Raw genomic sequence first — 23928 nt, 5'->3', positions numbered from 1 at the left:
CTTCGCCAGTTCATTGCCATTGGTGGCACTGCATTTATAAACACAGCAGTATTTCGGCATTATATTTTAGTATACGTTACTAAATATTTAATATCCTTTCCTAATTTTATTATTGATGAAGAAATAAACATGTAACTGTAATCTTGTCGTTTTTATGCAGTCTACACGGCTATAGGAATACATCGTAGTGCCAACTAGGCTTAGGTAAATGCAGCGTCCTCCGTTGCTGCGCCGTATCCATGGCCACTGTCTCTCGACCAATCAGCGCAAAGTTTGGTTTACGACCGTATTGAATATCAACCGAAGCGATCCATGGGACAATAACGTTTGCGAACCAGCGTTTCACGGTCGACGTGATAATCTCCCCTTTCGAATCGCCGTAGACCAGGGGTGTCAAACATACTGCTCGAGGGCCGCATTCGGCTCGCCAGACGATTTCATCCGGCCCGCAAAGCAATTCTTAGTAAATTGAAAAGTGCTCCAGTCCATTTCTTACAAATGCTGACATTTTTAGTAGGAAATATTTCATATAACTAACTCCAGCAAATGGCGAAAATGTTCAATTGTTCATAGGCCACGCTATAACGAAACGTCAGTGATATGGTAATTTCACTCTACTTGCCATTCGGAACAAGTCGGTGACATTGACACCCAATTCCGAGAAGGCAAAAATAGCACACCGAATTCAGAGTTTCTGGAAAAAAATTACCGACAGTAGCGAAAACGCCAGTGCTAAACCGATATGCAGGTTACATCAAATATCTGTGATCGCAGTGCCGTATCACGTGCTTCACTCAACAGTTACCGGCCTCCAGAGAACCCCATCTCGCGATTTCATTATAATGAACCAAATTCCAACATCCAAGTTTACGGCTAATGTATCTTGTATTACTCACAACGCATATGCGCAAGACTAACGCCAGTTTACGACTAAAACAAAGGAGGTATAAAAATAAGCCAACTTATATAGCCTTGAGCCACTGTTTGAGCGGTTTGAAATTGCATTCAACCTGCCAATCGTCGTATTTTTGCCCAATCCGTTGCTTGCAAATAGCGGCGCTGCAGGAATGGAACCCTATGATCCACAGTATAATATATTGCTATGGATAATAAAGTTTTCAAGTGGAAAACAAGGCCATGGATTTTGATCCCCCTCTGACATTTTCAATACGAATTAACCGTGTGGCATATTATGGGTGGCCTAAATTTTCGAAGCCACCACTTTCATCAACTCAACTAGTAAATCTGGTCACGCATATAGGCAATATATGCCTATTTTATTTCCGCTTCGCGCAACTAGAGAATAAACGCACTAGGTCGAGGTGGATACCAGTTCAAGAGACCCCAAGTGGTTGGTCGCTCGGCATCCCCATATCTGTTCATTACATCGCATTTGTGTGTGCCTTGGGCATATGAAAATATATTCTGTCGATTTATTTATTTATTTATTGATAGATAACATGAATATTAGCGAGGTAAGCCAATAGACAAAAACAGATAACTCTCACCATTGCATTACGTAATCTGACTAGCTCGTGAATCGCGTAATACTGGTGTATGTATGAGTGTGCGTGGTGGTACAGGATGAAGGATGATCCGTGTGGGGGCCAAGTCTCGTCGAAAGTCGTGTTGATCATCCAATGGGGAAAGATCAGGGTTTTTGGGGCTTACAAAGTGCAGTTAGGGCCCTGCCTAAAACAATCACTTTCTAATTCCCTTGAACTCATCAATAGCATTTGCCCCCCTTTTGGGGTTCAGTGCGACGATTGAAAACGCTATTAACCCGTTACCCCCAAATCCAAACTGCCATTCACTAATATTGAGCCAAATTCGAATACAGTCTGCGTTTCCAGTTAAATCTCGTGTGCATTATTCCTCAAGGGCCATACGAAGGCCCAACCACAGAAGACTACTAACACGAAGAAAACATAGAAAGAAACCAACTCATAACGATGTGACTCGAAGATTTATAACTATATTCGTCATAAATGTACACATTTTTGAATCTGAAAGTACTCTTCTTTATGATGTCACAATATGCGTATTTGTTTATATTCAAAATCGTTTTGCGTTATTTTCACTATTACACCTGATGAACGAGCGACTCTCCGAAAGCTCGTGTAATAAATATAATCATTACTTTGCAAGTGGACGTTAAATAAGGTGTGGAAGCAACCAAGATCTTATTATTATCTATATCGTCTGCTATCGGGTCAACGAATTGTATTCTATTAGTCACTCATTTTACACTTGCCTATTCTATTGTTTGCGAATAAAGGTGGTCCGTAATATTAGGCTTGATAATGAAGCATCCCACCGAAAAAGAAAAATACAGATTTGCTGGAAACATTTTTGCAAGATTGGACTGATCCGGCCCGCAAGCGAATAACAGGTTGGAATCCGACCCGATACCGATTTTTACGCCCAAATCAATGATCGAGCGATATTTGTCAAAAGACAAAGCAATCAGTAAGGCTGTGTTTGTAGTGAACTTTTCGTGGGACAAAGCTTCGACATTGTGACGCTTCCTATTTTTCACGCGATCATAGTAGTCACCAAAAGAATACTGAAATCCTATTACGTGTGTTGCATAATGTAATATGCATCAAAAAACACTGAATACCCAATACCGATATATCGTGTAGAAATCAACTCCTTTCTGTACTGTCTCTGAATATCGCAGACCATCATGCGCAATGAAGTTGACATAGCAATATCTAATACATATACAATACTGACACGACAGTTGAATTTGCATAGTACTCAAAACGTAGCAGTAAAAGTACACATCACAAACAGGTTACGTACCTATCCGTTTATTTGATATAAAGATAACAAATTTCCGGCTGTAAACCCGAGCTCTTCTGAGACTTGTATAGCTCATAGCAGTGGTCGGGAACCTTGTGCTCTTTTGGGTATAAGTTATGGCTCTTTGCTAAATATTTATTTTTGCACTGCAGTGATCAATGTTACAGCGACTTGTTGGTATATTTTAATCACGGCCAAATAATTATTCTCGTGGCAGTATAAACATGTCTTTGAGACAAAAAGATAATGCCGTCTTCAGGTTTGGGGGTTCGGACCCACTCTTTTCAAAATCATCAAATTTAAGTTACTGTCACGCCGGCGGCCAATATCACTCATGAATTCTATGTACCCGAATCGAAATCTTGAATTGTGCGATACGTTGATTAATAAAAGAGCATAGCAGACATGGCTTGGCCCATTTCAACACTCAGTTTTCAAATACACATTGTCTTCCGGATCTACTGCGCGGAATGACCTGTTGTGGATGTGACATTCATAATTACAAACTCGAATTACAAACAACGCCATAGCTATCCACGCTCTTGACTGGTAAGTATAGCTCTGTGTCGTACTGGCGATAAAATATATGCGTACAGTGCAACGTTATGTTACCGCCGAATACTTTGAGAATTGAGAAGTCGAAAAGTATTTAGATTTTCGGAATCAGTGTGACGGTCACATTTGAATAATATTAGTTATAATAAATTCTAAGCTGCTTACGATGAATTGCATAATCAATAGTAAGGCTTGGCGCGTATGTGCCTTATCTCTCGTTTCGAGCTTCATTTTCGAACGAAAATTCCAGTTTTTACAGATAAAATATGGCGCACACGAGGAATCCCATGTAGTGAGTTCGAATTAATCCTACCATGACGCCACGAATTTTCAATCGTGACGTAGCAGTTGATTGACATGTATGGCTCTTAGGGAGTTGAGATGGGAAAAAATAGGGCCAATATGGCTCTCCGGACAAAAAAGGTTCCCGACCACGGGCATATATCATGTCATCTCTAGGGAGTTCCTTGATGATTCGGGTCTCGAAATGAGTTGTATTAAAATGACAATAGATACAAAATACTCACTCATACAACAACAGCAAAAGGAACATTTGTTGCGGATACGCTCTATATTGTGTAATAAATTTAATTAAGAGCTTGATCTGACACAACTATCCAAGAAGACAACAGTTCAAAGATCGCATTTGAGAGTACAATTGACTTGCGGACTGGGCAAAATTGACTAAAATTATGAATGATGCACGAAGTTAATACATGTACCTTTCATGTCACCACAAATAATACACTGCCAGTTCTACGTCACATTAAAGATAATTTGGTAGTCTTAGTGACAAGGAGTGTATAATTGCAGTACTCAAAAGAATTATCTCTTACAACTCGACATGAATCAGATTCCAGTATACTAGAATCATTGCAATATCTCTCATAACATCACACTGTATAGGCTGGTCGGATGGCGCCCCATCATCAACATAATACACCGTCTTGATATCGAGTCGAAGAATATTCCGCCGAGGAAAAGACCAGGGTCACAGTGAACTTGGGTGAATCTCGGAAATGCGAAAAACAAATTAAAACCAAGCACGTTTTGGAGACTGAAGAAGTTCGTCATATCTATGATTTCGGGCATCACCACTCCAGTTTTCATCGGAGGATGATCCTTGGTGAAATCCCGTTGCGGGAGTTGGCACCCTCGAATCGCTTGGCGTGTAACGGAGAGCAGGAGCGGAATGGCCGCTAGGCTGTAAAGTCACGTTAGGTATTTTTCTGGCACACCCGATTTCCTCAGGTACGCTCGGCCACCTGACTGATTTATTACTAACTTTAGGGTACATTCTTCTGTGTGTATAACCATCGGGTGGTATTTGACGATCTGGAAGGAATGCGTTATCAGACATTCTTACCGGTACTGCCGCTACGAAGCGGTCCACATTCATATTATGATCACGCGCGGGATAGATTTCATCGGGGCTGTTGTAACTGCGACCAGGATACCATCTGGATTTTGGAAGCGGTGTTAGGTCATTCTCAGAATCAGACTCTGCAATCACAACTTTTCGTTGTTGAGGATAATGCTTTTTCGAGCCGTCCTTGGAACACAGCAGATGCAGCAGGAATACGGACGCGAATACAATCGCTATTGGTACGGCGACGTAAACCCAACCGTAGTCATTCAAATCCGGCCAGGTATCGTGTCCGCTTGGTTGGACTGGCGTGCATCCTTGTCTTATTTCACCATCGGCGGTCCAATATTTCCAACAGTAGTAAATTGGAGGCTCTTTGTGTTCCACCGCAGGTGGATGTTTACTATCAGTCATATTCCTGCACGGCCAGCTTTGTTTAACTTTGTGTGTACGAGGCAAGCTTTGTCCCCGTTATAGACTACTGTTAGTAATGAAATAGGAAAGGAAAGAAATATAAATCTAATCTAAATAATCCTAGGGTACGCATGCAATGTCAATGTGGGAATATATGATGGCGTTATCAAGGTTTCATAACAATTGACAGCTAAAGAACCAACAAATCAAAATGGCGAGATAGCGTAGTGATATAATCCACAGCTACAACGCCAACGGTTCGTGGCTTCGAGTCCGAACGAAGTAGTCTCCAGAATTCCTACCTAAGGTTGGGGGTTTATCTAGGCTCCTTCTCGTCATCTCATCCGCGTACGCGGAGTCTTACAAAAAGCCTAGAAGTGAGCCGTGCTACAAGTCAGCAGATACGGAAAAATACAACGAATATCGGCCTGGTGTAAATGACCTTAGTAGTCGACAAAACACCATGAATACCGCAAACAACAACCAACATATCCGATATGGTCATTGGTTAATTTGAGAATTTCAGTTTTTCCAAATTAGAATTGTAGAGTAGCTACACAGATTTTTTTCAAATTAGTTTAGAATTATAATTACCGAAATATGGCAAAAACTTGGAAAATTCAATTAAATTCCTGATTATAGATAGATACAACAAAAATCAAGTTCAGTTTACTTGAAACCTGAGCTCGTTATCATAAGCGTGAGAATGTATACTGTTTTTAGGAAAAGCATAGATTAGATTGTTATTGAAATTGGAGCATAGAAACAGTTCACAAATAGATTAGGATTAGGATTAGATCACTTCCCTTTGATGAGATAACTAGGATGATCCAGTTGTCCAAGTCTGCAATATACATCAGGTCTATACGCACTCGAACACTTTTTGATGTCAATAACGAAGGCTGTGCCAAACTACTGTGCGAAAATATAGAATGAAGCAATAATGATACATCTATATTTTCAAGAATTGACACCAAATCGAGACGAGCTTGATCGTGTGGATCCATCTCAAAGTCAGCAGGACAATAATGACGATTAAATCGATGGCTCGCGTGCATACGGAGACCATAACGTCACAATGCTAACTCAAACACGTCACCTTTTGTGTTCCTGTCTAGTGTGGTTCTATACCAATACCGAGAAAACCATTACCGAGAATGGACATTTCCGAGAATGCCATTATCGAGAATGGACATTACCGAGAATGGACATTATCGAGAATGGACATTACCGAGAATAGACACCACCGAGAATGAGCATTACCGAGAATGACCAATGTCAAGAATATAGCTTACTGGGACTGATGTTGTCGAGAAATTTATACCCGAGCATCGATACCGAATGTGGCAACGCCGTGATGCACTCACACGACCTGTGCATATGCATAACATGCCTGCATTGCATATATTGCATTCTCGGTAATGTCCATTCTCGGTGGTGTCCATTCTCGGTAATGTCCATTCTCTGTGGTGTCCATTCTCGGTAATGTCCATTCTTGACATTGGCCATTCTCGGTAATGTCCATTCTCGGTGGTGTTCATTCTCGGTAATGACCATTCGCGGTAATGTCCATTCTCGGTAATGGCATTCTCGGTAATGTCCATTCTCGGTAATGGTTTTCTCGGTATTGGTATAGAACCAATACCGACAGGGGGTAGACACTGGTGTCCGGTCAATACCGAGAAAACCATTACCGAGAATGCCATTACCGAGAATGGACACCACCGAGAATGGACATTACCGAGAATGGACACCACAGAGAATGGACATTACCGAGAATGGACACCACCGAGAATGGACATTACCGAGAATGCAATATATGCAATGCAGGCATGTTATGCATATGCACAGGTCGTGTGAGTGCATCACGGCGTTGCCACATTCGGTATCGATGCTCAGGTATAAATTTCTCGACAACATCAGTCCCAGTAAGCTATATTCTTGACATTGGTCATTCTCGGTAATGCTCATTCTCGGTGGTGTCTATTCTCGGTAATGTCCATTCTCGATAATGTCCATTCTCGGTAATGTCCATTCTCGATAATGGCATTCTCGGAAATGTCCATTCTCGGTAATGGTTTTCTCGGTATTGGTATAGAACCACACTAGACAGGAACACAAAAGGTGACGTGTTTGAGTTAGCATTGTGACGTCATGGTCTCCGTATGCACGCGAGCCATCGATTTAATCGTCATTATTGTCCTGCTGACTTTGAGATGGGGTTCTATACCAATACCGAGAAAACCATTACCGAGAATGGACATTACCGAGAATGCCATTACCGAGAATGGACATTACCGAGAATTGACATTACCGCGAATGGTCATTACCGAGAATGAACACCACCGAGAATGGACATTACCGAGAATGGCCAATGTCAAGAATATAGCTTAGTAGGACTGACGTTGTCGAGAAATTTATACCTGAGCATCGATACCGAATGTGGCAACGCCGTGATGCACATACACGACCTGTGCATATGCATAACATGCCTGCATTGCATATATTGCATTCTCGGTAATGTCCATTCTCGGTGGTGTCCATTCTCGGTGATGTCCATTCTCTGTGGTGTCCATTCTCGGTAATGTCCATTCTCGGTAATGGCATTCTCGGTAATGGTTTTCTCGGTATTGACCGGACACCGTCGGTATTAAGGTAATGCAGGAGGGTAGTTCTCAATTAGATTAAGCTTATAATGCCATTCGATAAATGTCACTTGGGATGGTGTGACTGGACTGAATTCTCCTATCCTTATCTTATTTCAACTTTAATCGATTTCTTAGGCCATTATTGACCGTGGTGCAAAAGATCAACATGTGATAAGCGCCAAATTTTTATTTCAATAAACAATAACAACAATATCAACTTCATTCGATCATTTTAGGTTTAGCAATAAAGAATTTGTTATTCTTAGTTTATGTTCAGTTTCCTTTCTTGCTGGCTCAGCGAGTGATTGGAGGTTGACATTCAGTGAATTTTGATCAAAAATGGTAGGATTACTGTAAAACTCGGGTCACAAGCATGTTCTTTGTTGATTACGCGCAGGGCAGAGCCTATGAATTATCGAGGTTCGCATGCCGAACACGAAGTTCAACCTAACATTCTCACGATTCCCAATATGCACAATTACACACGAATGAAACCAATATGAAATGCATAGTATATACGCCAGTATACATACTCATTTTACTGATACTGAAAATGTTCTTACCGAGTATACAATATACAAACATTATATATTGAAACATGAACTTGAATATCGGCCATTAATTATACTCTGGAATCAGCACAGTGGTGAAAACTAGAGTTGAATGCAATTAGTCCATTTTCATGAGAGGATATTGTACGGAAAATGTATTAAGACCTCAACGCAAGTTTGTTTTTATCAACTAAACGACGACTCAAGCAAACTAAACGGTGAACATAAAACACCCAATATATAGATAATTAGCTTGTGCGTAATCAACACGATATACTCATCCCTATACTCCTCACGGCAATCTACTTCTTTCGAATCATCTTAAAAGACTATCTCTCTCGGCCTGTCTCGGGTGCGAGATCTCAAACAATATCGAGACGATTAGGCGCTACATGCAGATATAAAGTGTCCCAGACCAGCATCTTTATGGGTAACACGATGAAAGGCTTATGCGACTGTTTGCATAGCAGTCGTTTGTCGCTGAGTAACATGGCGACGACCAGCGCCGCAGTTCAGCATCGAAAATACCAACTCGCATGTTTGTTTGTCAAGAAATATTTATGACTTTGCTGCCCGTGCTAAAATTAATTCCTTTCTCATAACGTTACCCTCGTGGCGATTAAATTTGACTATAATATGATATTACCTACTTAACCGTATAAACGCAATTGATTTCCCCGACTCTTTTTACGTCTCAAGTAGTGGATTATCTTTGCTTGCCTATATTACAAAGGCAGTGATTGGACACTTGTCTGATAAGGAAGCTGTTATGCCTAATTGACAGACATAGAGGGATATTACCGTATTATTGCAATCGGTTACGACTATACAATGACTTCTGACTCGCGCGTTTACGACTACGATTTCAGCAAAATCGCATTTTTTAAGTGCGTCATTTGCCTGTACGGTCACAATATTTCCATTGCCAACTTTATAGCTCAAGATTTCTCGCACCAAAATTCCTTTCTAGCTACCTACTACACCTATGCTAACATGGTACATACGCGAATGGTTGACGGCAGGTAGTAAATATGAGTAAAGGATTGCGAAATAACTATCGTTGCTAACTTCAAGTAGGACGATAAGAGAATCACATAAAATGACCTTGTAATTCTGCCATAACGAATAATACTTCTAGTAGTTGAACACACGTATACCTACAATACACCCTATGCGGATATAGTGAGCCGCCGTTACGAGTGAATCCAAATAACAGCTCGGTCATGATTCATATCGGCAACCGTTGGAATGATATGGAAATCGTCATGTTTTATTTGACGGGTATAAAATGCAAATCTTCAATCGTTTATAAAGTGCAATTGTACGTATATACATATTTTTCGCCTCCGTTGAAACTGATGGCTCACACGAACTGGTTCGAATAAGAGTTACAGCTTTACACTTTACAGAGCTAAGATTTCTGGCGAAAGCATCAGACTATGGTATCTAGATGCTCGTGGATATACACAGCATACTGGAAATAGTGAACATTATCTTAAGTGATCGAGCGATCTCCAAGTCCAATTGAAGATCTATTGCGAGTTAATTACGGTCTAGACAGGACTCTCCTTTGTCAACATATTATACTCAAAATCAAATGAATTCATGTCGGTACGGCCTACACTCGTACAGTGTTTATTGTTTTCGGGTAGATCGTGAGGCTTTTCTGTAGATTGCGAGAAGCTGCTAGCAAACAATCCACACATTTCGACGCCGTATATGTCCTGCTCAATCGCTCGTTGCCTCATGTCATGTTCGATACCGATATAGTCGCATGTCCGCGAGGATGCCAACCATTGTTTTTTTTTATATATTTAAACTGCAAAGAAGAAAGAATCCGTGGTTGACACGTATTTGCATGCAACATTATTATCACTGATCGACTGTGATGTCTCGAAACTTCAATAGCTCCAAACTTCACGGCATGCGCAGTCTACTTGCTGCTGTGTGATTGACATGAACTCGACGATACCAGGAATTCGTTACACGACCCCGAGTTTTGAGAAGCCCAGGCCTAGACTATAATATCAAGCCAATCGAAGGGGTAGCGGGAATGCAAATTTGTTGTTGTTAAGAAGATCCGACAGCAAAATAGCGTCATTGATGCATTGTGTCATAACCACAGAATGGGATGTCACAACGCCTAAATACGCAAATAGCACAGGCCCTCTGTCTGCGTTGCTGATGCATGTGATACTACAAATCGCCAATATAATAAAATGGAAATTTTTGTATAACTGTGTATAATATTTGACTCCTTGTTAAAAATTAAAATGGCGGGAACAAAATTACAATATCCCCATCAATATCAGCACATTGAACTTGGTTGTTAACCGGTTTTGGATACATGACAAGCGTCTTTTATCGGAGTCAGAGAATAATACACGCGGTCCCTTGAACTCCACGCAGACTTCTTGAAAGTTGGCCGGGTATTGTGAATGTCGTCTAAAATGCCTAAAATTCCAAAATTTTCAGTACCCCTGTAGAATTTGAAATGGACGTTACTATGGCACATACAGGCACGTTTTGGCCGAGGAAAATTACCTGAAATGGTGGTAATCGTGTGCTTCGTTTGAGGGGAAGCCCGGAAAGTGGTAGCCGCAGTGCGAATTCACGACATTCACCGTCGCGATGAAGATCCAAATGTAGACAACGCTGAGATGGCTCCCGCAGATCACAGGACCGGCCACGACGGGAAATATAACAAGAGCCTTGATATACAGACAGGAAAGAATATATAGACCATGTTGTTCTCAACCGGGGTTCCGCGAAGCATTTTCAGGGGGTCCGCGAAACCTTTTTGTAAAATGTTTGGTATGATCAATTTGTAATATTCTTAAATTAGCGAAACGTGATACAGTTTCGCTTCATAATTGCTAAAACCTCAGGACTCACATCATGTTAGAATGGTCGTCTGGGATAAAATATCCTACATTGCAAACTCATTTTGATTACCAAATAGCCAAAAACCTATTGGTCCAAACATATTGCTGTTTAGAGGCGTTTTGCTGGGGTCGTTTGAAATAGAAATTACTGAAATATTCGTACTAATGTGTCCCAATGAAGGGATTGAAACTTCGTCACGAAATCCATTTTCCATTGTGATATACATAGCCACTATTCCAGAATTAGGCTACTTCAAAATTAGATGCTAAATAGAAATGACTAGGCTGGACGTTATATATTCACTAAAAACTCGGTTTCTAAATTTTGGTGTCATATATGTTCCGGTCGGAAGCGTTACGCGTTAATATTGCATTCCGTCAGCGCCTATTCTTGTGGAAATAGTTTCGACACTCGTTCATATCACATCGAAGACGTACGTGGCTGTTCCAGACAATAGATACAGCTGCAAAAATCGCTTCGAAATAATAAAAGTAGATATAGTACGATATTATTTTCATGAAAAGTCATTTTGTGGCTGTTTCTCACAAGCACAACACAGATGACGGTTGCACGATAATTGAGCTAAGTTGGACCGAAAACTTGAGGGGGTTCGCGGGGGTCCGTGACAGTCCAAAAGGAGTCCGCGAAGGCAAAAAGGTTGAGAACCACTGATATAGACCATCTATTCCGGTCCAAGTATTGTTACTGCTCGGCGTATATGTGATATAGGGATTTGTGAGTAAAGTCGCCATTTTTGAATACTCTTCTTATCCAAATTTCTACTACATTTAGATAGAGAAGCATCGTCGGTCGCCGGTCATTCTAATGTGAACTTGGATATTTCTGATTACAGCCCAGTGGACTTTGTAGAATCTACTCACAAATGATGGGTCGGATTGGGTAATCTGACTGTGAATCTTTGCAGGAAATTATATGTGTTTGATATATTTATGTGTAATACGGAGTGTTTTAGGTAACAGAGCGTATTCTTCAGCGGTTTAGTTGTTTCAACTTACGGAGAATTCGACGGGGTGGCAGTAAATCGCGGAAAGGCCTATTGGATCGTGCCATTCGTGATGTGCCTTATGAAACCACTTGAAAAACGGTTTGCGGTGTAGTAACCTGTGAAGGGATGTTCATTGTTCAATTAATCCAAAGCTGTTGCAAGCGAACGATAGCGATGTTGGGGTCCTTCTACCGAGAGAGAAAAGGAAGTTCATGAGTCTCAGTATTTTGGTTCTGATTCATCATAGGTGATAGGTATTTCTGTGATCATCATCTCACCAGAATCCAAATTTCATTTCTGACCTTGGCCGCAATGGTGATATTCAGTGCCGCACGGATTTAACTTAAGCAAAGAGCTTACCGTGCTCAACGCCACAGCCCCATGCAATGTTTGCAAGTCAGAAGGCTGTGGTTTATGGAACATGGCACAATTCTGTTGTTTATGGCACATTACGAAGATGAATATTTACCTGTGTACATAATAAAAAAAGATCTCTTCAAAAGCTACAAATGCGGCAAGCTCGATTAACACTCGAAAAGTAGTCGGCAGCTTGCTGCCGTGCGTCATCAATCCTCTCAACTCGAATGCCTTGTAGGAGAGGTAAGACAGAGGCACGCTCAATAATTGGTTTCTGAGGACTACGACGATCAAGCGTATGATTTGGCTCCGCGAAAGCTGTAAAACGGTATGTTTGAATCTTCAGATTTCCAATAATCTGTCCTAACATTTTCGGTGCTTGATATCCGATAAGGCGCCACGCTGAAAGCATTCAACCAGGGCCGTGCCAAATAACGTTAGTACTAGAGAACAGGACATATATCCGTTTTTTGAGCATACACCGACAAAAACCGATTACTATCACCTTCGTCGAAAACCATGGTCAAGTCTGCCGATATTCAAAGGATATGGCATCTAGCTTAAAGCGTATTTCCGAAACTTCGGAGCATTGGATTGAAGGGTTTTAGAGCCATTTCTCTGCTGGGGCATGAAATAAACTAGAAAGGCTGCATCTGGGAACCTTTAATTTCTGATAAGAGTAATCAGAGGTAGTCAAAGTAATCATCGTCGTTACTCAAGTAGACGTATAAGTAGGAGTAATCCCGTAAATTTCTACTCATGTAGAAGTAGAAATAGCGGTTTACGATGAAGTACAACATTAAGTGTTCCAGGCCATAGTTTTGCCTCAACAACTGAGAATTGTCAAATAGAACTATAGTATAAATTCATAACTACTCGATGAAGTAGTGTACGTAGGCAAAACCTACTTGAAGTACTTCGTAAAATAGAAGTAGGCAAGCGAACCGATAATTATCTGTCGGGCTCTATAGTGAGTACTATATATCTGTTGCGGATAATGCGCGACCATCGACTTATCTCTAATCGACTGTGTACCGAGAATCTATTTTATTAATTGTTGAGTATAGGCTGGCAGAAGATAATTATATAATCTTTGACATCAAAGGGCAATGGGTGACGGCCAAAATGCGCATTCTAACGATTTTCAATCAATATACTTCATATTAATACGTAAGGAAGACGGATTAACTTCGTAGGTCATTGAGGGACGTCATAGCAAATGGCTTATACCTACGATTAGGGCTGGCCAAAATCGAGTTTCCGAATGATTTGAGCCTGAATCGAATGTTAGGATTTAAATCATGTCGAGCATTCGACTATCACTCAGGACAATGTCAAGGGTGTCGAATGTTCAAATATGTATCTGTTGTGAGACCACATCATCATTCACCAAATATAGTTGTCAGCTTTTGAGAAAAAGAGCCAAACAGTGTCGAAAAAAGAACCAAACGGAGTTAAAAAGACCCAAATTGTTGAATAGCGTTGGTAATAATACATAATAATGTTAACAACGTCAATAACGCTGCAAGATTACCCATAGACCGTTGTCAATCACCAGGAATTCTATAATTTTATTGTTGATACTGTTGTAGGACACCGAATCCAACAACAATAACTGCTATTATTTCAAGCCTTATCCAACTAAATATAAAATCGTAAAATAAAACTTTGTGTTATAATATGAGTCTGTATTTAGAATTCCAACACACTGGTGGAAACACTGTAGATGTAGAAGATGAAGATTTGGAATTGTTCTCGTAGATTCTACAATATTAATTCCAAATCTTCATCTTCTACAGTGTTTCGACTCGAATCTTGGGCATTGGCATAAACATTGTCAGCTGTGAAAATTTACAGCAATTTTGGAGATGCTTGAAAGTTCTTGCAGCACTTGTTTGAAGATTTGCTCTCATCCTGACAATAGCATCTGGCAGTTGTAGCTGCATGCGGTTTCTTGCTTTCGTTTTGACTTAAGTGACAATATTCTCTCCACAAGCATTGGCCCATAGCGAAGATGAAATTTTGCGTCAACACTGTCTACATAATCGTAGTAACACTTTTCAGTCTTAATTTCCGAGACACATTTATTAGGATAGCCTGTTTGATAGTATATGCCAACTGCTTCCAAAAAGAGCCAAATATTGAAGAAAAAAAGAGCCAAGGAGCCAAACAAACTTTTTTGGAGCCAACTGCCTCTAAAAAGAGCCGAATTTGGGACATTTGGCTCCAAAAGTGCCGATCTGGCGACCCTGTTGCCACATCGCAAGATGTTTTGGTATTTTCCTACCATACGTATTTAATTACACTCTGTGACATTGTTGTGGGTTGACCACGACTTCGCATATATGTTATTTACGCTAACGTCCGTAGCTTTATAATACACATTTCGTATGCAGCGACACCACCAATCAAGATTTACAAACTTCCACAGTGGAAAATGGTGTTGAAACTATAATCCCTGTCGATAAATAAACTGTCAGTGGCAAGAAGCATATAATTCTAGTACTCGAAAACATCATCTCTCTAATCTAATAAGTACGATGCAGATTGGAGTAGGCCTACTAGAATCATTATGCCCAGCCCTATAGCTAGGGTTGCATTTAAAACAAACATGTTTAAACGTTATTTCTTTTTTTGTTGTTGTTTTGTTTTTAAGTCATGACGTCACGAATAATCAATTGTAACGTCATGGTGGATTGACATTGACAATTGAAAATATAGGGCAAATATAGCTCCTTTGACGAAATATATGTACTTTTGGTGTTGAACCGACTATTCTGAGGCTTCCAGGCATCCCATATCGATATATGTCGACTATATCGGGGGGGGGGGATTGTCCGTAGGAGTATTTACACAATTATGGCACCGTTTGTCTTTAATGCAACCCTACGTATGGACTACCTGCGATAGCTCGATAACGCAATAATGCACTCACCGAACTCCCATTCTTATCATCTCTTATCTTGTATTCATACAGACACGCTGGCTTCTTTGTAATGTCAATTGCGAGGTACAGGAGTCCGACAGTCCAGTATGGCAACAAGAAAACGAGCACAGGTCCTGCATGCAACAGCTTTAATGTTATTGATTTCTTGTAAGCTTGAATTGAATGCATGCTTGGTTGGACTATAATAGTTTCAGAAGCACCTTATATGTATTTGCGTGAAACATTAGATTTGGGGTGATACGAAGGCGACTGTGGCAAAGCTCATCAATATATGAAGAGCTTCTTGAAAGTACAGAACTACAATATACAATTGAATAGTTTATTCATATTGTTAGCCGAAAATATTCGGGTTCATTACAATATGAATATATACTATTCAATGATCAATATATATATATACGTTTGGTGCATACTTATGTAGGTATATGTCCTAGAATACTTACACAAGTGGTTGTGCTTTCACACTACTTCTACTCGATCGATTTTTACTCACAACTACTTACACGTAATTGAATTAGTATGTGTTGGCGGCCGTCGACATACAAATTGAAAATACGAATCGACTCCGAAATTTTTGAGGGATTTTAATTAATCTTGAAATTTTATCCGCGCTGGGCACGATACAGCGCGACTTGTTTCTTTAATTTTAATATAGTAGTGCCCTTTGCAGTCTGAGGCTCTGAGCTCCACAATACTGATGGGAAACGCAGAGGAAAATGATGCACCCACTAAAAAAATACCAACTTTGGTTGAGCGAACAAGGTTTGAGAGATTCCAATATCTTTCCACCGACAATCCTGATGGGAGGTCAATAAATAAGAGCGTTCGACAACGTGACTAATGACAATTGGCCCACCCGAAGATGCATCATCATTTATAACTACATTTTCGAAGACACGCCTCCATAAAATCTACCGATGAATGTCATCATATGAGCTGAGAAAGTATAAATATTAGATAATAATATGTGCAACGACCAGTGGCGGCTCGTGACAATATCGGGTGGTGGGGCAAGGGCTGCGAGCGACTTTTATCAACATGACGTCACAATGGCGTTTTCCAACGTAAAAAAGTAACTTTAATATGATGGTCACATGAATTTCCCGACAACAGTGATTTTAACGTAGGTGCCGCGAGAGGTTTGCCGGTGAGCCGTGACTTGAAGTGTGGTAACAAATGTTTTATTCATTTTTTTTAATCAAAGGAATATTTTACATAATGTACGTGAACTAAGAATCGTCCCTATGCCACGAATCAATTATCAGGTCGTCCTTAGTAGCATGCGTTATGATTTCATGGTAGAGTTAGAGATTACGCAAATCGATAGGCCGTCCGAAAGTGTTTCGTACACGATCCTGGTGTGTTACGACCACTGAGCTGGTGGTTACGAGTTACGACCAGGTGATAGGCAACCAAAGCGGAGGTACCCGGCGTACGATTGGATCAATGGACTGGACAATTTCTATCATCATCATCATTGGTTTATTAGCAATTTTATCAGTTCAATACACCACAAAAATGCGATACAATGAAAAGACAGGAAGATGTCGAAGCGACAAAGAGTAGTCTTCTAGACCTTTAATTTTCGCTCTAAAGGCAACTGCGTAAACTAGCCTACGTACGGAGCAAAGATTCAATACGATTCATGTTCGCACTTGCCTTGACCAGACTAATTCCAATGACTAGAACTCGAGAGATTGCGTAAGCCTAACTGCAAAGGTCAACGACTTCGGACACATACGCAATTGTTATCTCATAGATTGGGCCTGTCATATTGAATCCAGAACATCTATTTGAATGGTCTTTGAAGAACTAAGGACAGCAGCCTCGGAACTTCGGTCTCGGAACAACATAGTACATTTTGGCCTTGAAACTGGAGATTGTGACGCAACACATACGGCTTACTGTCTGCTGCCAAATCGCCGTTGGAAAATATATTAATCAATAAATACATGAATGAAAGCCGTAAACTTAGCATACTGTTACATGAAATCATCGAGAAGTAGCACTCGCAATCTCATAACCCATTCCGGCATGGTACACTGTCAAAATCAATACAAACAGACGAACACCGAACTTTGAGTAAAATAGATCGAGGAATAGGCTGATCGAATGATCAGCTGTTAGCCGACATCGAAAATGAAATAGCTATCGCATTTGACAGGGGATTGTAAGCAAATGGTTTGAAGGCCACAATTTCACAGTGAAATGCACATTGGCGAACATAAAATTATGTGAATATTTGAATGCAAACCGAGAATCTTAGTTAGCTGTTTCATGCGATCATCGAGATATACCATTGGAAATATCATCACCGATCTCGTTATGGAACGCAGACTAGATTAGCACAGACAGACACCGGCTTTTCCGTGAGATCCGCAATGATGTAGGTAGGCTAAGTATCAGATCAGCGCGCATCTCTACCATACTCGACCTCGAAAACGAAATAACTGCCTCAATCATTGAGCGTCAACTTTAAGACTTGGCACCGCGTTCGATACTAAAATCAAGACATACCGTGCCAAAGCTCATGACAGATCTAGGTATGGAACATCGTTAAAATCAATAGAGACCAATACCGGCTTTTGAGTAAAATCTGTTTGCTGTACAATGTACATGATAGATCAGCACACACTGAACTTCGAAAACGAAATTACCACCCTTATCTTTGAGTAGCAAGCCTGAAACTTGGAGCAGTGCTAAATACTACCTTCACGACATATCGTACCAAGTTTCAAGAATTATCATGGTGCGAAACACCGTCAAAATCGACATATACCAGCAAAGGTCGAGTCAACGCATATCACGGTAACCGAGTTCAGATATAGATACGATTGTTACATCACACCTTAAGGGCGACAGGCATAGTTGCCCCACTTGCTCGGCCATTTTACGAATAGGAGAGAGTAAATCACCGTTTCTTTATTGTGCGCGGCTTTGAGAGAATAGATAGTGAAAGCTTGTTATGAGCGCTACCGGGGCAAGCCCCGGCTAGGCATTCACAAAGCGAAAACACAGAAGAGAATTCGATTTTCGCAGAGACTTCGCTATGTATGGGCAATGGGCATTTGTTAGCGAAAGCACAAGAATAATGTGGGTTTCGCCGTGATCTCGGTATATACTGATTGCTGTGCGTCTATAAATGGTTAAATTGTTATTGAACAGAATTTTAGGTGGGGCAATGCCCCAGTTGCCCTATAGGACGAGCCGCCACTGGCAACGACTAATATTAATGACGAAATGTATCCATGAATTTTAAAAAAATTTCGCGCCTGTCGCGACTAGAATACTGATTCCGGTAACTATTCACAACATTACTGCTTGCGATTTTGGTGCGTATGGTAAGCCGATATGAATAAATAGATGAGTCCGCATTTCACCGGAAATGGACATGGACAGTTTAACATGGATATTTGACGTCCAGTTGGTTCATTACGACTATGCACTGGCATGCGACCATAGGTTATATAAGTAATCTAAATTCGGACGTGAATAGCAAAAAGCAGGGGTGCTTAAAGTGCTTCTCATAGTTTCTATTCTCTACTTCTACTTGAGATAGCTGGCCAATGTCTTAGAAAGTAGAAATAGATACGACTTTCATGGAGTAGAAATTACGTTGAAATGCTGTGATGGATACTGTGATGGATACGATAATTATCATGAATGAAAGTCCGAATTGAGAGAATCTGAGATCATGAGAATGGTTCAATCGATCAGTGGTCTAATTTTGGTATCCAAATCAATGTCGTACCAATACCAAAGTAATTGGTGATTTAACATGTGTAACACTTAAATTTGTTGCTAAATCGGTAGATTCATATATTCCATTCTCACCGACTACGTATAATTGCAATTCGTCTTCCTCAGTAATTTCTAGGATGGTATTCCAAAGGGTTTGAAGATATGCACCCATTGCTTACGGCGATCGCTAATAAATCCGCAACGGAGAAGTATTGGTGGCTACGATAACCTGATAAACCCATTTGACATAAATGCAAAACAAAGTTACAATAACGCGACTCGTATCCTTCGAAATATTAGTTGTGCAGCGCAAGCCAGTACATAAGCTACTGGCACAATTTGTTTTCAATACGATCCAAGGCGCAATTGTACGTTTCTGTAATGAGCATTCGCCAGATTCCGAAATTAACGCCACACACATCAATGCAATCCAATCTAATTTGTAACGAATGTATACGCAACCCTTCTGTCCTACGTTGCTATATACTGGCCCTGTAGCGACAGTGTTTTTTCTAATATATCTCAACTCCGATACGGCGCGTTAACCCGTATATATTGAGAGGGAAATGTATACGTAATTTACGTGTTTCCAATAATGCTCAGATTGATCGCGGCAATGTAGCGATGATCGAGCCTATATCTTCGTCTCGCTGTCCGGATATGCTGAATCACATTGACGTAAATTGCATTGAAACGCCAAGTATTAGTAGCCTACCCGGTATACGCCATACAAATCAATTATTACGGGTGACACACACAGCTCTTGTGACGTAAGAACACCTCAGTGCTTTGTCTTGTAGGAGAATAGGCGCATTGCAATGAAGGTCTGGTAATGTTAGGGTTACCATGTCTTGGAAACCGGAAAACAGCCACTTTTTCAAAATCCCGAAAGTTCGTTCCCCGGAATCGAAAACAGTTGATTTTGAAATAATTACTGGAAATCATGTTGTGCTGACTAAAAAAAGGTCGTCACTATGATTCGACTTCCTGATGACCGGCTCGAACGTCCGCATCACCTATTTCGTGTCACTTATGCCGATTTTCAGTTGACCCTTTCCATTAGCCTATAGCTGTAAAAGCTGTAAAGAAGGACGAATTGCCAAAACGGACAATTTGGCGTCCTCTGAGGACATTTTCAATTTCCTGAAAAAGGACGACAAATCTTCCTATACTAAATCCAGATACATTGTTTTATGAAAAGTTTGGTATGGAGGACGGGTCGTGTTTTCTCATTAAGCATAACATGAAAATGCACTTGGTATCTTACTTCGGTGAAATTTATGATTCCGATGTTTAACGACCCCGTCAAATACGCTTGAATTTTTGAATGCTGCTGAAATAGAAGCAGAAGTAATGTCGTAAAGGTCTGCCCAAATGCAAATATGCGGCTTCTACAGTCAGTCAAATTTATAATACTTCGTATGGAAGTGTAAAACCCAAAATGTGAAAAGTAACTGATTGCTTAGGCATAGCTCAATTCATGTTTAGCTTGGATTATGACTTGGTGACGTGACACAGTCGAATTAGCGCTCCCGCTGAAGACTTCTCCCACTATTTGGTTGTATATTTGCTCGTATGTAATAAATGAAAAGAGGATTATCATTTCGGATTACGCACACCATTTATGGCAGGATTGTGATATCTAAAGGCCTACTATTACGAAGTGAATTGTTACACCTTGTAACGACTTTATTTTGCAATCGGTTTGCTTGCTACGTTACCGGTGCCTATATAAGTTCTGTAAGTTGTATACTAGTTCCCCGGGCCATGTCGCACGCCTTTTCAAATTAATTGAATACCACTATTTCCGACCGTTTATTAAAAATGACCGTATAGATGTCGTCGCGGTGTTTCGTGAGACAGTGTTTATTTTATCGTATACAGGTGTACGAGCCAGGTGTCATTGCAAAGTGACAATTTAAGCAAGCATCGGGTAAACCAGCGATCGTGTGATAGCATACCATCATATCGGACCCCGGAGAGGTATCTTTCCTGAAGGTTCTAGGTCCAACATTGTGAAATGGCGGCTCATTCCATCAGCAGCAACGTTCCCGGCTGACTCTTTTTCCGTTAAGGTCCGCTTTCGCGTTACTTCTGATGGGATCTGATGTAATTGGATCTAGTGGTCATACCTTTGCATGCTGGTCACTATGATAAACAATTTACCCTAGATGGCTTCGACGGTACGGATACCATAATATGACCTGTCGTCAATAACTCGTGCCAAGAATTCGATTGTTGAAAGGAACCGAGTCTTGTGTCATGAATCGATGCAAACGATATTACAAGCTGGTATACGGTTTAACTGAAGCAACATGTGGTGAGTGAGATCCACAGGTGCATGACCAATGGGTCGTGGATTCGAGTCCGACCGAGATAATAAAGTTAGCTGATCCGGGAGAATGTTAATCATGTGATTAAAAACGGCTAATCGGGACGCATTTTAGGCGGAAATAATAAAGTTAGCTGATCCAGAAGAATGCTAAGCGTGTGATTAAATAATGCTAATCGCGACGCGTAAAGTTGGAAAAGGCTACGGGTGATGGCTGGTCGAGGTGCCCCGACTTTTCAATCAAGTGGCGTTATCTGTTACATCATAATGCGAAAACGCTCTACAGCAGAGGTCTCAAACACGCGGCCCGCCAGAGCATTTTGTGCGGCCCGCGACGGGATTTTAGATTTTTAATAATTTGACAATATATATGAGTCACATATATCTTTTCAGGTTATAAAGTGAAAATTCCCTCTTAAATTGCCCCGAAAACCTAAAACTATTCATGAAACTTTACTATCACATCAATTGCAAACGCTACCATGCAGTGGAGAATTCACTATTTCGCCACATTTCCAATTCATGATGAAAAAACCTGACCCTTGGACGATTCGTGACTGAAATTTGTGAGTTGGACTTGGACGAGACCTTTCTTAAAATTACTCAGATTCGGGCTATAACTCGATGGAAAATGAAAATGACTCGAGTGGACTTGGAGTGACTCGGAATGCCGTGAATTTGTGAGAACCATGGACGCAATAAACTAATCGCGTATCAGAGGAATAGGAATGGATCAGAAGGTCGCAGCTTGGTATTCCGCTAACTAAGCAAGTAGCAACCATTGGCATTCTGTTAGTTACATCTTTGGTCGCTAAACCATGTTAATAAGGCCACTTAAAGGTACCAAGTATCGTAGTGGTACGATCCAACGATATAACTGGGCCGTTCGGCGTTCCGACATGTTTTGATATCATATCAGTCTCTATTATCAATCTGTTGAATTAAAAATATCCATAGTAGCTGAAAAATTATAACTCGATAGCTTTTATGATGGCATCATATATTTGTCCGCCCATATGGTCTATATCTTATAATTAATATAGGGTATATCAAGTATAACAACAATTCTATTCAAATAGGTATAAATGTGATGATTCGTTTCGTGCCAGGCCTAAATTGATACAAGAGTAAATCAGATTTTGACGTTGTGTGTTTACTGTCAGTCTGCTGGACCAGCTCACTTTCAATAGGACAATTCATTCCCACCAAATAAGGCCTACTTGGAAATACATGAATTACCCCTATAAATGCTGCGGCCCGCGGCGTTGTCAAAACGGGAAAAATGGCCCGCGAGCACATTTGAGTTTGAGACCTCTGCTCTATAGGCTGCTAGTTGTCAATTTGTTGAATGAAACAGCAGCATGCTGATAACGAGTAACGACACCGCCACTGCAATATCTAGAATTATCATCATCGCGAAATGAAAATCGTACCCAATTCGTACGGTACAACTAAGAAACGGATTATACAATATTGATATCGCTCTGCAATGGCGGGTACATAATTCGTTGATTGTTTCGTGAAGCCATTACCGAGGAGACAGACAATCGGCACGGTCATTATCGGAATTATTTGCGCGTAGGAATGATACGCAGTGTACGCAGCTTTTACAGATAGCTAGTTATTAGGGATGGTGTGAACGTGAGGTTCACGTTCGCGTTCTGTGTGTGAACCTCGGAAATTTAGAGGTTCGCGTTCACAACAGAACCTTAGTAGGTTCTGCACTGTGAACCTTTTGGTAAATTGTAATTTTCACTCCATTATAAGATCTTTGGCTCGAATTTATTGCATGTCAACTGCGGGCCACTCTATGCATGGTGCTGGCAGCATAGAAAAAATCAACGCTAAACGAGCATTCACCATGCACCTCGACAACCTTAAAAGTTTTACTTGCTTTGTTGCAAAAATTTTTTCGGAAAAACCAGCTTTCGGTTTGTGAATATTTAGTGACTCTCTGCTGTGAGCTTGACCCGCAATCATACAACATCACGAGCGATATATACGTAGTCAGCGAATGATGCTTATTCAACCAATGAATGACATTGATATCGTCTTCTGATGTAAAAAATCGAACGGGCGTACGGGGTCAGTCTTGACTTCATATCTTTACTGTATCATTAAAACCAAATCCGTGCGATTAAGGTGCTTGCTACTGCTGAATAACTTGTTGTTGTTTGTAATATCGGTAGCGAGTATAGAAACCCGTTGTACACTCTACTCAATATCAATGTAGCAATGCTCTGACTCCGAACACATTGTTCGGTCTGGCTAAGACCGTTAAGGCGTAAGCTTATATTCCTTGGTAAGTCATCGTCGA

The 23928-nt window shown here is 40.7% G+C and overlaps 1 protein-coding gene and 1 long non-coding RNA gene across 3 annotated transcripts in view; both read right to left on the bottom strand.

Moving 5' to 3' along the window:
• Positions 1-2564: 2564 nt before the first annotated feature.
• LOC145449874 (uncharacterized) overlaps positions 2565-23928 on the bottom strand; it is a 157283-nt gene continuing 135919 nt past the window's right edge. For both annotated transcript variants that reach the window (XR_013918372.1, XR_013918373.1), the window contains exon 2: positions 2565-2900. This is a non-coding gene — a long non-coding RNA (uncharacterized LOC145449874). The remainder of the gene's footprint in view (positions 2901-23928) is intronic.
• LOC145449865 (fatty acid hydroxylase domain-containing protein 2-like) lies at positions 10537-19591 on the bottom strand. Its single transcript, XM_080328310.1, has 6 exons — positions 19373-19591; positions 15527-15651; positions 12704-12909; positions 12245-12350; positions 10887-11053; positions 10537-10822 (listed from the first exon to the last, which is right to left on the bottom strand). Exons 1-6 carry the CDS (start codon positions 19449-19451, stop codon positions 10672-10674), a joined length of 834 nt encoding a protein of 277 aa, XP_080184436.1. The 5' UTR covers positions 19452-19591; the 3' UTR covers positions 10537-10671.

This window comes from Botryllus schlosseri, chromosome 11 (genome assembly GCF_051294905.1).
Source record: "Botryllus schlosseri isolate E-star chromosome 11, Bs_hap1, whole genome shotgun sequence".
NCBI classification, from domain to species: Eukaryota; Metazoa; Chordata; class Ascidiacea; order Stolidobranchia; family Styelidae; genus Botryllus; species Botryllus schlosseri.
This window is presented reverse-complemented; position numbering and strand designations above follow the sequence as displayed.

Coding starts and splice junctions, on each gene's coding strand:
- LOC145449865 (XM_080328310.1), bottom strand. CDS start 19,451: ATGGGTGCATATCTTCAAACCCTTTGGAATACCATCCTAGAAATTACT. Junction 12,351..12,703: donor TTTTTTTATTATGTACACAG/GTAAATATTCAT, acceptor ATCCCTTCACAG/GTTACTACACCGCAAACCGT. Junction 10,823..10,886: donor CACGATTACCACCATTTCAG/GTAATTTTCCTC, acceptor CAAATTCTACAG/GGGTACTGAAAATTTTGGAA.